Genomic DNA, 16,295 nt, shown 5'->3' on the forward strand with positions numbered 1-16,295 from the left:
CTGCACCCACTCAGGGGTTTGAATTTACAACCCTGAGATCAAGAGTTGCGTGTTCCCCCATAAGGTTACATATCTTGAGCTCTTATATGCGAGGTGCCATTCCGCGCACTTTAAAATTTAACCTCACAGTTCTGTTCGATAGATACTATTATTATCCCCATTTCTCTGCTAAAGAAATGGAGATATAAAGAGGTTAAATACCTGCCCAGTAAGTGGCAGAACATGTTCAATCAGATAGCAATGAACTGAGCATTAATGATGGGAGATCTAGGAGGGGCATGAATGAGAGCTACAAGTTACCGGAGATTTTGTGACATCACGCGGGTTCTGGTCCCGTTTTCTTTGGCCCTTGGTGAAGTCCCCATCAGTTTAATAGGCAGCATAGCCATGAGAAAAACATGTCTTTGGTGTCCACAGGGACCTGAGTTCAAATCCCAGGTTTCCCACTTAACTGGTGAATTTGACCAAGTCTAAGCCTCATTTGCATGATAGGAATAACTGGCTATGGCGGGAAGTCATGAGAATTTAATATAAAGTTGAGCCATATGGGGGCACCTGGGTGGCTCAGTCCATTAAGAGGTGGATTTCAGTTCAGGTCTTTATCTCAGCTCCCGTCTTGATCTCAGGGTCTTGAGTTCAAACACCTAGATGCGCTCCACACTAGGAATGGAGCCTATTTAAAAAAAAAAAAAAAAAAAAAAAAAGGTTGAGCTATATGAAATTGCTGTTTCTGGAAGTCTAAAACAGGGGTCTGGGCGCCTTGCGCCACAGTCCGTTAAGCGAAGGACTCTTGGTTTCCATTCAGTCAAGATCTCAGGGTTGTGGGACCCAGCCCCGCTTCTCACTCTGCACTCATCAGGGAGTCTGCCTGGGGTTCGCTCTCCCTCTCCCTCTGTCGCTGCTCGTGCTCTCTCTTTATATAAAATATTTTTTTTTAAAAAGTGTGGAATCTACCAAAATAGTTAACATTCTTGTGTGATTTTTCAAAAACTCCAGTCCTAAATTCTTTTTTCCTATCCTGCCTAAGGCATAGTCCTGCTCAACTGTTTGGGTGGCCCTGGGGACTCAAGACTGCATATTGTTATCTACCCGGTGGAGGCCAATCAATTAGCCTGTGGCGGCCTCATGAGATTTGGCAATTCCTACAAGGATCTGGAACTTCTCTTCAGTCAGCCACAAGCACATCCCTTGGGGTCCAGAGAAGTCAAGAGCCATGACAGTTCCGTGCCCCGCCACACACAGACTCAGTGCACTTTCACCCTTCTTTCCACAGCCTATTTTGCACTTATTTTTCGCTGTACGACGGGTAGTGATGTTGGCTCCATTTTAAAATGCGTAAACTGAGGCCTAGAGAGGGTCGGGCACCAAGTAGTATTGGAAATAACGTGGGTTTGACGTTAGATGGATCAGCCCAGGCAATGCCTCTAGTGTCCGACCGCCTCAAAGGCCTTGAACCTCTCTCTCCCACCTGTTTCCTTTTCTGGAGAAGGGAACTTAATATCTCCTTTCCTCACACAGCTCTTTTCGGCTCAACCCAGGTTCTCCAGGCTCGCCTTTGGGAGCTCGGGATGTAGCGAGGACCCACGGGGAAACACTGCGAAGAGCGCGTGCGCGCCAGGGGGTAAAGCGCTCCGCCCAGCGCGCGCACAGCCGTGGCCTTCCGTAAATATCGATATTTTCTTTTCCACTGGGGCCAGAATTGGCCTCGACGTGCCCAGGTTCCGGCCGACTACTAGTAGCGCAGTGTGTCTCAAAAGCCGGAACTGAAAGCACCCAGACCCCGGGAGTGCGGAACAATTGTGCCATCCCCACAGCCGGCGGGGCCGGAAAGCTTGGGCGGATACGGCCCGCGCCTGCGCGCCGCCATCTTTCTCGGAAGAGACCGCCTCCCTCCCTGCCCACGACTTGTAAAGCCAGGAGGCGGGGCTCTGCGTCGCGGCGGGCCGTGGCCAGGGCATGGCGACCGCGGATCCCAGCGGGCCCGGGGTACGGACGTCTACCCCGGGACCCCGCCCCGGCGGGACCCCGGACTGCGCAGCGGGAACTAAGGGGTTGCCCTTCGGGAGAAGCGGCAGTGGAGTCCCCCGATTGGGGGAGCGGCCCCCGGCGGTTGTGGAGAAGAGGGGGCCGTACATGGTGACGCGCGCGCCTTCCATTCAGGCCAAGCTGCGTGAGTGCGGCCCGATGGGGGGTGTCTCTGCCTGGGCGGGCTACCTGGTCCCCCGGGCGGGCTCCGGAGCCCTGCTGGGGCGACCCCGGTGGGGCAGCTCTAGCCCGCTCCCGTCCCCGAAAATCTGTTCGGAGAGAGCGGGTTCCTGGCGTTTGGGAGACACGGCGGAGTAGGGAAGACCCCGCTGACCCGGGCCCTTTGACTTCCAGAGAAGCACCGGGACCTGGCCAAGGCTGTTCTGCGGAGAAAAGGCATGCTGGGGGCCGCGCCGAACCGCCCCGACTCTTCAGCGAAAAGGTCTCAGCAGGCGCCACCTCCTCAGTGCAAGCAATTTCCAGAAAAGGCCTTGGTCCTCAGGCTGGGAGGCAGAGTTCTCACGTTTTAAGACCGAGCTAGAGATTCACCTGACGCTAACTCGTCTTTTTCACTGTTTTAAAGTGGGAAGAGGAATGACTTTTTTTTCCCTTTAAGGATGTAGTGATGTCTAGGAAAGGGCTTTGGCATAACAGTTTGGTCAGTGCATAGGATCATTTACTGTCTGAGTGTCCAACTAGGGAGCAGCACAGTGGCTGGGTTCCCTAGGAGTGAGGATAGGCAGCAGTGTGGGAACAGCCAGTGCTGAATTTCTTTTTCAACAGAATGGTAAACTGAGGGCTGGATAGAACCTTATCCAGCGCCTTTTATACATAAGAGTTCAAACTCAAGAGAGGTGAAGAAGAGATTTCCCCCAGGGCTGGCAGTTTTTCTGTTCTCTGGTTGAAGTAAAGGTGAAGTGGTGGAGCTTTCCCGGTTCTCAAAAGAGTAGGTGTGCTTTTCCTCAGGAGCAGTAGGGGGAGTGGTGTGGGGAAGTGCGTGTATTCCCAGTGGCTGTAGCCAGTTACCGCCGTGTGACGGAAGGCAAGACGGGAGTACTACAGTCAGTTCTTTTTCCACTCTGGCTTTCCCTGTGAAATGTTGCTTCATCTATGCTTGGTCTCTTCCCCATCTCCCCTCAGGTCAGTGAAGTTTAACAAGGGCTATACTGCCCTTAGTCAGAGTCCAGATGAAAACCTGGTGTCCCTCGACTCTGACAGGTGAGTGCTCTCCTTGAAAATACCCCCTGGGGAGTGACTTGGGCAAAACTGCAGATCTCTTCCAAAACCCTTCATGCATGTTCCAGAGTTGTCGTCTTCGGGGCATTACCCCTTCCCAGGATAGCTTGGTTAGAGGACTCGGTGACCATGCTGCTCTTCGATTTGGAGCACTGGCCTTGTGTGGGGGAATCATCCTCCCCTGTTACATCTTCGCTGTTGGTGAGAGTGACCCCATCCCTGCTAGAGCCAATGTGAAGAGCCAGTGGTACTCGTGGCAGATTCTGGGCTTGAGTTTTGTGATGGTCTTTGTTTCACAAGTCCTCCAGACCCCCTTGCATGCTCTCCACCTTGCCATTTGCAGCTGGGCTCCACAGGCATCCCGCTGAACTGACCATTTTCCTCTTCTCCTAGTGATGGGGAGCTGGAATCCAGATACTCCTCCGGGTATTCCTCTGCAGAGGCAAGTCCAGAGCGCCTTTCTGCACGGGGCCAGGCTGCAGGCAGCGTCACCGCCACTGCCAAATGCTTTTCTTGTGCCTGCTGTATGCACGGCACTGTGCCAGACTTCCGGTCTGTTCTCCAATCTTCTATTCTGCCCTACTCCCCCAGCAGAAGTATAGGTGTCTGAGGAAAGCTGTTGAAAATCCAAGAGACCATAGACCCTTAGGGCTGAAAGGACCTCACAAGTCTTCTAGCCCAGGTGACCACTTAGAAAAGGAATCCTCTTGAAAAATCCCACCTAAGTGTTTCCCAGCCTCTACTTGCTTGAATGCTGCTTGTAACTGGGTACTCACTCCCTCCAAGAAGCCTTGCTGTCTGCCCTCCCTCCAACACACACACACACACTCACACACTCACATTCCTTCTTTAGGTAGCTCTTAGAGAAGTCTCCTTATTAATTTGAAATGTCTCCTGCAGGATAGACTCAGTGGTCCTAGGCCTGCCCTCCAGTGTCACCCAGTATTCTAGTGTCCCTTCCTTTGATTGCCTTTTATCCGAGATCAGCATTCCTGTCCCTCCCCTGGCCATTCTCCACCAGGCTTGCTTGCTTCCAGGCCAAACAACTTGTGTTCCTTCAGTTGTTCCATCAGTGGGACTCAGACTGAGATGCCAGTGAGCTGGCCTTTTGGACACATTTCCAGAGTGATGGTCCTAGACAAGACACAGGGATGGACAGTTCTGGCATGTGCAGCTTACTTCCTTAGATAGAGGCAGAGTGCTGGAGACATGACTATATGCCACTGTTATTTTTTCCTTGTTCTGGAAACCCTTGGCCACCCCCCGAGTTTCTGCCAAAGAGAATAGAAGCAGTTTGTAAATTTTATCCTCCTTGAATATCTAGGTGCCTAAGATTGTTAAAACTAAGAAAAGAAAAATTAGCCAAGAGCCAGAGAAAGTCCTGCACTGTTCCCAACCTCCTGTTCCTTCTGCTCAGCAGAACTGGTAAAGCGAGGCTGACAGGTTCCACTTTGCAGGGAACAGGCTTTGCTGGTGAGGCTGACGTGTTCACCAGCAGTGCAGACAGAGCTGCTCCCCACCCTGTTCCTACCTAGCTCAGCTCGTCTTCTGCCCCATTGTTCTGGTATCATTGTCCCATATTCTTCAACTGCCTTCACAGGGACCAGTTGTTCCAGAACGGTCGGGCCATTGACTTTCAAAAGTAATCAATCTGGAATCTGATATTTACATCAGATGCCTTAGGATTCTTTAGTGAGAACAGCTTCCCGGGAGTTAGTGACACTGCAGCCTGGACAGTACTGGCTCAGGTTGCTGGGGGCCCCTCACTGCTGGGTGGGCCTACTTCCTCATGTAGTCCAGTGATGCATGGAGTTGGCCTGAGGGTGGACTGTGGACAGGAAGCCCCGGTAAGGGAATGTAGGTCTGCCTTTTGGGCAGTAGTTATTTCTGCTTTGCCACCTGGCTTAGAGTTCTCTCCTCTTCTGCTCTTAGCAGGTGAACCAGGATGTGAGCCGGCAGCTGCTCCAGGATGGGTATCACCTGGATGAGATTCCAGATGATGAGGACTTGGACCTCATTCCTCCCAAGCCTATGGCCTCTTCAACGTGCTCCTGCTGCTGGTGCTGTCTTGGGGACTCTTCCTCCTGTACCCTCCAGTAGACATAACCCCCTAAGATGGGCCCTGCTCACCATACCTGCAGAGCCGTGTTGGCCCTTCTTAGGTCACAGAGTGCAGTTTGGGCTGCGGTCAGCCCCAGAATCACTGGAGGCACTGACCCTCTGGGAAGGTCAATGACCTGCAGTTACGCCTTACCTGGTGCTTCTCAGGCCAGAGGCCCCCATCTGGGCCATAGGGTGATAGGTGGAATTCTGCGGTTTTCCTCTGCTATTAGAGCAGAGTTTGGAAAAACCACTTTAGTACGGGCAGGAACAGAGGGATTCTGATTCTTGTGGTGACAAAGTTGGCTAAGGATATCTTTCAGATATCTTGACTGGTATTTGTCTTGCTCGGTGGAGAGACAGCGAGCTTTTGTGCCCAGGCTGTGCTGGATGGTGTTGTATGGAAGCAGAAAATAGCACTTTATGGCTTGCAGCTGGGAGTCTCTGAAAAATAGCTGAACTATTTGGGAACCAGTTTAAGAAATTCCATAATGCTCCATCTTCCTGGCTCCACGATGGGACCCTCAGGAAAGCATAAAGCAAGGCCCTTTGGCCCTCTTCCCCTTGCACCTGTTTGGCTCTGGCAGGGAGTACAGCCCGCTGCTTGATGGCACAGCAGGATCAAGTCTTCCAGAATCCCTGGACTCAGAGCATCCCCAGCTGGGTCAGCTCATCCCTAGTTAGAGAAAAATTGCTCCACTATGTACATATTTATTTATTTGTCCTTCCTTGGTTACCATTCTTTGCCTTGGTCTTGGCTAGTTCAACACCCAGTCTTTTGAGTGTAAAGGTTGGGTGAAGGGCCTGGAGCCCAGAAGCCTGCAGGTTTGGGTTACCAGCAGAGGGAGCTGCAGGGAGCGGTCAGGTGCCTTCCTATTTAGCTTTTGAAACTTGAGAAGAGCAATGGGTGAGAAGTGTACGGGTGCAGCTGTGTGGGCTTTGACGTGGACAGAGGCTCACAGGATGGGCAGGGACGCGTGCCAGCTCCCAAGGCTCTTGCCTGAGGAGATAATCGGCCATTGCGGAGGGCTTCCCTTCACTCCAGCATGGGTCTCCCCGCAGATACTGAGGATTGGGCTTTACAGTAAACTTCTGGGGCAACCCAGCCTCAGCCCTCAGTGTGAGCACAGCTGAGACAGACATAATCTCCCCAGTGACCACGCCCCCACCCCAGATGGTATCTCTTGCTCTACCAGTCCTCTCTAGAATTGTGTTCAGTGGTTCCTTTTTTTTTTTTTTGACCACCTAGAGCCGTGGTGAGGACTGAAGGAGAGTGGACATGGTTCCCAGCCTAAGGCTCATGGTAGTCAGGATTGGGGTGTGGGTCCCACATGGGAAGTGTCTAGTCTGGTGATTTATTTGATGTCCTGTGGCCCCTAGAGGAATGAGGGATGGCACAGACTCTTGTTCTACCGCATGAGGTGATTGGAAGGCTGAGGAGGTCAGTTAGAAAGACCTTGCCAGATGACTAGGGTGGTCTGTCAGTGCTTGATTGGCCTCTATCTTGGTGCTTCTGTAGAAGCATAGAAAGTCAAGAAGAATATATGGCATCCAGGGAGCCGTGGTTAACATTTTATGATCTGGCAGCATCACAGCAGGAGGGAGTTGGGACGGAGGCTGTAGGCACCTCAGGTTGGGGTCTGGGAACCGGGGACGCAGGCGGGTTCGGGATGGGTCTCTGCAGTGCCACACAGGTGCCTCACATGCCAAGCACCTGCAGGTGTTTGAAGACGGGGGAGCATCTTCATCCCAGAGCCCTCGCCCACCCACCGAGACTGTTTCAGGCCTTCCTGGCTTCCACAGAGGTGCCGAAGTGCACATGCAGAGAGGGCACAGATGCAAGGCCGTGTCAAGAGACAGCAGTGGTAGCTGGAAGCCCAGTGTGGGGCCACATTTGTGTGGGGGAATTGGTTAGGACAGAATAGCCTGAGCATTTAGCAGCAGCTGTGGGTGAAGGTGGCAGCAGGACCCCAAGACCAAGGCCCTCTAGGTGGTTGTTACTGTAAACATGTATTTGCCTGCATCTGTTCCTGGAGAGGATGTTCCAGAACTGGTTGACTCCATGTGGAAGGCATTACCTTTGTGGGGAAAGCTATAGGAACAGGCCAGCTAGGCAGGTTAGAAATGATCTGTTGTTTGGGGCCAGAGGTCCCAGGCTAAATGTCACCCGTAAAGGCACCAAGGTGCCTAGAGCCAAACTGCCTTAATTCAGAGTCTAGGTATTCTGCAGGTGACAGTGTCCTGGGGAGAGGGGAGTGTATTCGCAGTTAACCTCACACGGGAGTAAGTGTATGGTGTTTACAGAGTACTCTACAGAACTCTTGGCTTAGGCTTCCACAGCCCTGGAAGTTTCTAAGAATAAATACAATCATGCTAGTTAAGCTGTCTCTGTTGCAATAGGATTTTAACAAGCCCTAGACCGCAGCCCTCTGAATTCTGAAATGAAGAGCCTAACAGCCCCAGCTGTGGCCAGTCCTCCTAGGACCTCCCTCTCCCTGCTATTCCCAGCGGGCATCATCTTCGGGCTGCGTCACTGGAGCGAGCAGGCCTTTGCACAGCACTTCTCCTCAGACGGCCTACCTTCTGGCAGACCTTTTCTTTTGCCAGGTCATCTTTCGTTTTAGCTGAAGAAAATGTGGAGGCCAAAAACCTCCAGAACAGATTGGCCAGAATTTTTTTGAAGTGGTTTCCTAGATTTCCCTTGTGCAGGCGGTCTAGTATGGGCAGCAGCCCAGAAAGACCCTTTTGTGCCAGTCTAAACCCTTACTCCACAGGAAGGAGTGAACGGCCTGGGGCTCCGCTTAGTCTGGGGTGACGGGATCTCAGACAGCGATACCACCTCCTGCAGAGGTGTCCCACCTGTGGAGGGTAGGCACAGGAGAGTAGATGTCCTCCATACTTTCTGCCAGTTAGAGAAAGCTAGGTTTCTCTTCACAACACGAATTGGATCGTCCTGTCCCCGAATCCCTGTATGTACGACTGAACGTATTCTAAGAAATGGCTGACAGACTTTCTCTGTGAAGGGCCGGTCAACACTTTGGGGTATGCGGGCCATGCAGTCTGTGCATCTATTCCATTTTGCCGCTGTAGCCTGAAAGCAGCTAGACGGATTGTAAATGATGGGTGTGGCCAGATCCAGCCTGCTGGCCTTTGAGTGCTGAGCCCTGCCCTGAGGCCAACTGAAAACATTCAGGAATCCTGCACCGACTACCTATCTGAGATTCTCCTTCCCCATCTGCAGGATCTGAGGTTGGCCTGCAAGCTCCGCGTCTAAAGCTGAAGCTGGCTGCCCCACCCACACATTCCTGTAAGAAGGCTCCATACATACCCACCTCGGGGAGCTGCTGGAAGCAGGCAGTAAAGCAAACACTGGACATCCGGGAAGGGCTCGATGAGCCCACTTCAAGGACTGGAACGCGGAAGGCTGACTGCTCTACCTCACAGCCTCAACACAAGTGATCTTTAATTGCTTTGACAGAGCCAGAGGGTGACAATGAGTAATACTAGTCCACAGGCCTACTCTCCCCGCCTTTGCAGCTGAGGAAATGGGCAGTCCCAAGGCCAGAACCCTGTTCTTAGAAATTAATTACCTCCCCTCTTGCTGGGAGTGATGCTGAGCTAATCATAGATTTTTACCAGCCTGCCTAATGCTATTGGCTGGAACAGAGCCTGGCTCAAGTATAGTGAGAATACGAGAGGAGTATCAGGTCTTAGTCCTCACCACGGTCCTCTCCCAGGAGAAAGACGGTTTGTCTGAGGCTTGCTCCGGAGTCACTACCTTCAAGCTCACTACTCTTCCCCCGCTCATCCAGAGCAGGGATGGGGCTGGAGCTGGGCCTGAAGAGGCTGGCCAGGATTTAGGGTGACTGTCAGAGAAGAGCCAGGAAGGCTGTGGCGTCTACAGCAGGCAGCAGGCACGGAACATCAGTAGGTCTTCGGGCACGGTGAGCTTCAGTGAGACACTCTCATTGGCCCCAATGAAAAGCACCCCACCACGCTGCAGGGGGATTGGCGTCTGGGCTGTAGGACTGCTGGCTGTCACTCTCCCCTGGACCACCAGTAGGATGCTGGCAGAGTCCACGGCCAAGACCTTGTATTCAGTGATGGAGCCAGGGACCTGGGCAGAAAGACAACAGGGTGATGCAGCTCGCTTTCTGTGCCTGTCAGCTCATGGGGGTGGGGGGGTAACCTCGGGCAGCGAGAGGGAGAGCTCGGCCACCTTCTCCCCCACTGCTCAGGCTCTTGTCAGCATGGAGGCCCATGTCTGGTCCCTGGTACAAAGGAATGGGTAGGCCCTGTGGCTGTGTCGTGTGTGCGCCCCCACCCTCCACTGCCACCTCCAAGCGCGCTTAAAAGAAAGGGAACGCAGCTCCAGGTATACTCCAAGTGGTCCTTGCCGGGCTTTTTCATGCCATACAAAAGACACCCACCATAGCCCCCCCTGCTCCCACTCACCTCCATCTTCATGACCGTGAAGTCTGGCACAGGGGGGTCATAGACAGAGAGGTAGGGGTCTTCCTGACTCCGTGTTGGAAGAAAGAGCCTGTCCTTGCTGGGAATATAGCTGAGCATTTCACACAGGGTTGGCACATCGATGAACTTGGGTGTCAGGCCAGCTCGAACGGTGTTGTCTGAACACGCCATGCACTCCACACAGTCTGGGGACAGACAGTTGTCATGTGCTAACCTGATGAAGGATGTCTTGGAGTTTGGCTCACCAGGGCCGGGCCTCCTAACCTGAGGGCCATGAACCCCCTGCAGAGTTAGGCAAAAATGTGTGAAACGCATAATCCAGGAGAATGGGCTAAGGTATCAGATACCAAAAACAGGTGGTAGGTCACCCATTATTGTCAGGGGGCATCATGTTATCCCCTGGGGAAGCCCCAACCCTCCCCAGACTCTATTCTACCACAGAATCCTGTCCATGAGTGGATAAATGGCCAACAGTCAAAATGTGACCCCTTTCTGGGGCAATGTATTTTCTCACAAAAATTTCTGGATAGACAGGACAGACATGCAAAGGTGGTGTGATGCAGGGGAGAGAAGAAAGGTCTTGAGCCAATGTTGCCTGGGTTTAGATTGTTCCCATGCATGCAGACAGGGTAGCATGAGAGTATCCTGACCTCACATGGTCCGTGTGAAGATTCAAGCAGTGTCCAGCACTAAGCTGGCATTCTTCATCCCTACTGACCACTACCCAGCCCACCCCAGGAACCCTGGGAGGTCAGAGCTGGACGGGACCTTTGACCTTCGCCTCCCCCTTTTATCTAGATGAGGAAGCAAGGCTTGGTAATGGGGCTTGCTGCTAAAATGTGGCTCACCTTGGGTCACCTGGCTGCCTCCGACAGTGGAGCATGCGACTCTTGTTGATCTTGAGGTTGTGAGTTCAAGCCCCACATTGGGTACAAAGATTATTTAAAAATAAAATCTTAAATGTGGCTCACCTCCTTTCAGGTAGGCATGGGGCACATTAGCCTCCAGAAACATGGCCTCTCCCGGCTTTAGGGTAAGCAGGTTCAGGAAGTAGATGGCAAAGCATCCAATATCCCCTGGATACTGCTGGTGCAGCTGTAGTAAGAGCTCCCCACAGATGTCTTCCATGTTGTTTCCAGCAGCAGCTGAGGGTCACAGAGCACCCCAAGGCCACTTAGGAACACTCAGAAGTCTTCACAGCCCACCTTGGCCAGCAAGTCCTGGGGAAGGCCCTGCCTACAGGAATCCAGAAACGGGTGGGTGTGTTCTCCTAGCCACATCCACACCCTTTGGGGGCCAGCCTTCCTTGATCTTCCAGCCCATACAGACACCATTGTCCCCACTCCGTCTATATGCCCAGCATTCCAGCCACTGAAAGGGCTGAAGTTTGGGGCCAGGTAATCTCTGTCGTGGGGGCTGTCCTGTGCATCGTAGGATGGCTAACAGCATCTTTGACCTTTACCCACAAGACAGCACCCCCATCCCATGTTTTGAAACAAAAAATGTCTCTGACAACTGCCAGTGTCCCCTGGTTGAGAACCACTGCTGTAGAGCTCCATCTATTTAGGGGATAACCCAAGAGTTCCATATGGGGTGACCAACTGTCCCAGACAGCCCAGGCCCTTCTCTTTTTTAGCCCTGAAAGTACTGTGTCTCAGAAAACCACAAAGTTCCAGGCAAACTGAGATGGTTGGTCACCCCAGAGAGCAAGAGGCAGGATATGCCCAGGACCAAAAATGTGTCCTCAGCCTGGGCTAGAGTACTGGCGGAAGGCTTTGGAAATGGGGGGGGGGGTGAGCTGAAATTTGAGTGTGCAGAGAAGGGGGGAGGACATGAGTGAGTGAAAGCGGAATGTGTCCGTGCCAAAGTGAAGAAACCAGCTGGTCTGGATTGGAGGGTGGTTCTGAGTCTTCACACAAAGATGTGAATATCCACTCGGTCCTAAGCACTGGGAGCACACAAAGTTCGAAGAGACAGGTCCCTGGCCCGGAGAAAACCCCGGTTTTCACAAGTTTGCATGTGCTGATATAGACTCGCAGGTGCGAAAGCTTCTACCTCACATAGGAACGGGGTTCTGGGAGCTCCTGGCAAGAGTAATCTGTTCTGTTGAGAGTGAAGGCCCAAAGGGGAGGCATGGGAGCAGAGACAACACCAAAAACTAAACAAAACAAAACAACCCCAAAGAAAACAAAGGATATGCTTGGATAAAATAGTTCTCTGTGGCTCAGCGGTAACAGGGGAAATGTGTAGAGAACCAGAAGAGCTCCGGGGTCTCCTAGAGAAGGAGCTGGGGCCTCACCACGTGCGCCACATAAGCTCATAGCTGGAGTCCATTCTGCCTTGTTTTACACTACTTGTACCGCCTTCCCAACCCAGAAGCCACAACCACACCCATCACAGTCATTTCCTGAACTCTCCTTAGTTAGCACAAGGTTGGGCACACAGCAGGTATTTAAGGAAATGCATACATATTAAAAAAAAAAAAAAAGGAAAGATCTAGTGATTGAAAGTTCTGGGCTTCAGGCCTTTCGAGAGAAGGAGATGAGGATCCCCTTGTCCCTTTCCTGCTCTCTAGCCCCAAAGTATAAACCCATCCATGGCGAGCAACTGTAGGGCCGGGGAAGTCTCAGAAAGCCTAGGTGGAGGACCTCCTAATAGCTGTCCAGGCCCATCTGTCTCCAGACCCCCAGAGAAAGAGCCAGTTAGGAAGCAGCACTCTACCTAGGGCCCTGCTCCACAAAGACGGGAAGAAATGCTCAGTTGCTAATAGACCATCTCGGTCATCTCAGGCCCATTTTGGTGTTCCACTTGAGCCAAAGGGTTGAGAACCCTGGCCCCATGGACTAGTGTCTGTGCTGGGGTAAGGCAGGACGGGGCACTGCCCCCAGGCCCACAGCACCCACCTTGCTGGGAGATCCGCTTCACCAGCAGGCTGAGCTGCTCCACCACCACGTTCTTCTCACTCTTCATCAGGTGGGAGAAACAGCTCTGCAGCGCAGAGGCCGCCGCCTGGGAGTCGCTGCTCGTGCTTCCCTTCAGCTGTGCTGTTGCGTTATCCCCAATGAGAAACCGGAGCTCAGGCACCTCTGCGGGAAGGCCGGGCCGGGGCGCGTGTCAGGAAGAGCAAGATGGAACCTGAACAAGTGGGAAGTCGGAGGAGGCCTGCCCATACCATCCCTAACCAAGGAGCCAGGCAATGCTAAGCAAACTCTGAGGTAAAAACCGACCACTTGCCACCAGCCTCAGCAGCCACACCTGATCCTGGACTCACAGGCCCGCCCCAGTGGCTTCAAGAACTCATCAGCCAACCAGCCCCTCAGTTCCTGTGACACTGAGCCTCCATTCTCTGCCACTGTTCCAGCTCTGCCTGGGGCTGCCCATGCATTGTAGGCCCAATATGCATGTTCTCAGCATTCGGCCCACCCTTACTTGTCAGAAACGTCACAATTTCCTCAACGGGCCGGAAACCACATAAACCCTGGAAGGAGGTGAGGGCAATGGCCATCTCTGGCTTATGGTTGGCATCAGGGTAGTGCTGCGGAGCCTGGAGGTGCAGTTTCTCTGCCAGCTCCTGTGGGACGGCCAGGGGAAGAGGGGGGATGGTCAAGGTGCCGCCATCACCTAGCAGGACACCAGTCCCACCCAGCCCTTGCTCTCTACCCTCCCCCGTCACCAGACAGCAGTGGCTTCATACTTTTGGCAATGGGCCCAGTCAGGGCATAATGCAGAAACTCAGGGTTCAGCCAACCCAGGGCAGGAACACGGGCCAAATCTGGGGGAGACTTTAAGAGGCCTGGACTGGGAATCAGGAAGCCCAGGCACCAAGCCAGGCTCGGACATGAATAAGCTGTGTGACTTTGGCTACATCCCTGTCTTCTCTGGGTCTTACTCTCCCTGTAGAAACGAGAAGTTTGGACAGACAAATGCCTAGGAGCTGAGGCAACAGCTAACAGCTCTCCCCCCAGAGAGCCAGGGTGGAAAACAGCAGATATGAGTAGTCCTCGCTGGATGAGGGGAACCCAAGAAAGAGCATGGAGAAGCTCCTTTGGCACGGGTTGGCCAGCTGTCCGCTGAGACTTAGCTGCCAGCATGTGTCACCAGCGTCTAGCCTTCCAGAGCTAAATTAGGAGTCATCAGGCCTGGATTTAGCTTTGGGCTGGAGGGCGGTGTGGGTGGGGTAAAAAAAAAACAGCAGTAAAAGTAGAGGGAGGGCCTTGACATGAGTTCTTTTGTACCTTGACCTCTGCACCCCACTCTGATCCTGTACCTTGTTAGGGTGTGCCTGGATGGATAGGGCCGTTTCAACTGAGAGCACTTTGAAGAGGAATGGCAGCTTGCCATTAAAGGTGTCCTTGACCTTTGAGCCCAAGCAGTCCTGGTTCTCAGAGATCCACTGGCCTAGGGTCTTCTGTGAGATGCGATTGTCCAGGATCTTGGCATCTCCCCGGGGGTGGGACCCCATCCACAACTGGAGAAACAGGAAACTTGGGAGGGAAAGAGGAAGAACCTGGCACCACCAACCTGAATCCTGAGATGGGCCTCGCAGGCCTGGGTATAAATGCTCATGCCATCACAGACATACAGGAAGGCAGCAGACCCCTGAACACCAGTAGTCCGGAGACCCAGTTCAGGCTCTGCCTCCAACCAGCTGTGGAGGCCTGGACTAGTTATTTCTGGTCCCTCGGTCCTCGATTTTCTCATCTGTCCAATGAGAATGACACCTGCACTGTCGAGATCACTAAAAAGCTCTCTCAAATGCCTCTGAGAAGGGTTAACATTCACTTAGTCCAATCTCAGAAGTAGGCCTTGCTATGCTTTGGCTTTATCTCACCTAAATGGGCAGGAAAAACACATATATTAGGCTATTAAAATGTAAAAGCTAGTCAAAGTAAAAGTTTTAATTGTCAAAGAGGGTTGAATTAAAATTCAGTAAGTGCTGAGAGTTCTTGGGGGGAAAGACAGTACCGAAAATCCCAGCCTCTTATGACAAAACCTCTCTTCTTTCGGTGCTACCATTTGGATTCATCACCTGCTGGAATCTGAAGAGCCAAGAGGACCTCCTCCCTCTTTGCTGCCTCCCTCTCCCAGCTGATCCACACGACCTACCCCAGGCCCTCTGAGTGGAGGAATCCCTTAGTTCATCTGCTGTTAAAGTGAAATACAGGGGCAGCTGGGTGGCTCAGCCGGTTGAGCCTCTGTCTTCCCCTGGGATGGAGCCCCATATTGGGCTCCCTACTCAGTGGGGAGTCTGCTTCTTTCCCTCTGCCTCTCCTCCCAACCTGTGCTCTCTCTTGCTCTGCACTCTCATTTTAAATAAGTAAAATCTTTAGAAAGATATATAAAGTGAAATACAACCCGGGTCTCACCTCTGCATATGGCTTGTCCTCTGAGATCCGGGCCTGTGGGTCACTGCTGGCCAGCAGCCGAGCCACTTCACTGTTGGAACCCATCTTCCCCCAGGCATAGTGCTGCACCGCACAGGAAAGTGGGAATACTGGGGGCAGGGGGGCAGGGGGACAGAGACAGTGGGTCAGCTTCCACTCCACTCCTGAGGCCTGACCCTACGGTCCTGAGAAAACTAGTCACGAGCTGAGGGTTCTGTCTGGGGGACAAAGTCAAATAGGGGGTCTGTAGGACCCTTCTCCGCAGGCCTCGATGTTCCCATCTGTCAAGTGGGCAGTAAGGCTTCTCCGCAGACGTGAGGTAGGTAGTTGCGTGGACGGACGGGGAGGGAGCGGGAGTAACCTATTACGCGACACCCCGTCTCGAAGTGACCCATACGCGGCTCGTCCCCTCAAGACCCTCCTGCGAGGGCTGAAATAACGGCTCAATCCCTATCGCAGGTGCCCCTTCCTCTGTCCAGAGCCCACCCGTCTTTCCGCGGAGTCGCAAGCCTGGGTCCCACCTGGCATATCAGGTCGGGAAGGGTCCCCGCGACGCGACCCACCCCCACGTTCCTCTGCACCCCAGCCGACAGCCCACCTTGCTGAACCGCCATCCTCGCGGTACCGGACCAGGCTTCTGGCACGTATGCCCTTCCCGGCAGAACTCGCGGTCCCTCTGCTCCCAGAGCTTCATGGGAAATGTAGTTCCTCGAGGGCCTCCTTGGAGGCCCGTGCTCCTTGTGCGGATTCTGAACGCCTCTCCCACCCTCCAGCCGTCACCAGGAGCCTCCAGCAGCCCAGAGACTTCCCGCCCGCAATCCTGGGTCTCAGTATTCATTCGTTCGTTCCTTCATTGGACACAGATTTACTGAGCACTGGCAAAATGCCACGGGCTGGCCATACAAATGAGAACAAGATAAAGATCCCTTTGCCTTTATAGGGCTTACATTCTGGTGAAGGAAAGATGGGCAAATAAGGATAATAAGTAAATCATATAGTATGTTGAAAGATAAGTACCACAAAAAGTAAGGGGAGGGAGTGGGAGGCAGTTTGCAGAATTTTAAATTTTAGCAGTTG

At 53.0% G+C, this 16,295-nt stretch overlaps 2 protein-coding genes across 7 annotated transcripts; one reads left to right on the forward strand and one right to left on the reverse strand.

The window, feature by feature from the left end:
• The first annotated feature begins 1,866 nt into the window (after positions 1-1,866).
• On the forward strand, positions 1,867-7,742 carry FAM219B (family with sequence similarity 219 member B). Of its 4 annotated transcripts, none has more exons than XM_045795184.2 (5): positions 1,867-2,170; positions 2,380-2,467; positions 3,166-3,243; positions 3,655-3,813; positions 5,197-5,321. In XM_045795184.2, the coding sequence occupies exons 1-5, from the start codon at positions 1,957-1,959 to the stop codon at positions 5,198-5,200; spliced, it is 543 nt and encodes a 180-aa protein (XP_045651140.1). In that variant the 5' UTR covers positions 1,867-1,956; the 3' UTR covers positions 5,201-5,321. The 4 variants fall into 4 exon arrangements, with proteins under 4 accessions (XP_045651140.1, XP_045651139.1, XP_045651138.1 ...); XM_045795183.2 differs by having other exon boundaries at positions 1,868-2,170; positions 5,194-5,329; XM_045795182.2 differs by having other exon boundaries at positions 1,886-2,170; positions 3,655-3,703; positions 5,197-7,742.
• Positions 7,743-8,806: 1,064 nt separating this feature from the next.
• MPI (mannose phosphate isomerase) lies at positions 8,807-15,905 on the reverse strand. Of its 3 annotated transcripts, none has more exons than XM_045795179.2 (8): positions 15,817-15,905; positions 15,201-15,328; positions 14,102-14,318; positions 13,264-13,405; positions 12,738-12,920; positions 10,806-10,979; positions 9,817-10,019; positions 8,807-9,478 (listed from the first exon to the last, which is right to left on the reverse strand). In XM_045795179.2, the coding sequence occupies exons 2-8, from the start codon at positions 15,296-15,298 to the stop codon at positions 9,260-9,262; spliced, it is 1,236 nt and encodes a 411-aa protein (XP_045651135.1). In that variant the 5' UTR covers positions 15,299-15,328; positions 15,817-15,905; the 3' UTR covers positions 8,807-9,259. The 3 variants fall into 3 exon arrangements, with proteins under 3 accessions (XP_045651135.1, XP_087712910.1, XP_045651134.1); XM_087856784.1 differs by having other exon boundaries at positions 15,201-15,436; positions 15,817-15,895; XM_045795178.2 differs by having other exon boundaries at positions 14,102-14,302; positions 15,817-15,881.
• Positions 15,906-16,295: the final 390 nt, after the last annotated feature.

The sequence above is a fragment of the Ursus americanus genome, chromosome 28 (assembly GCF_024610735.1).
Source record: "Ursus americanus isolate L20-20 chromosome 28, mUrsAme1.1.p, whole genome shotgun sequence".
NCBI lineage: Eukaryota > Metazoa > Chordata > Mammalia > Carnivora > Ursidae > Ursus > Ursus americanus.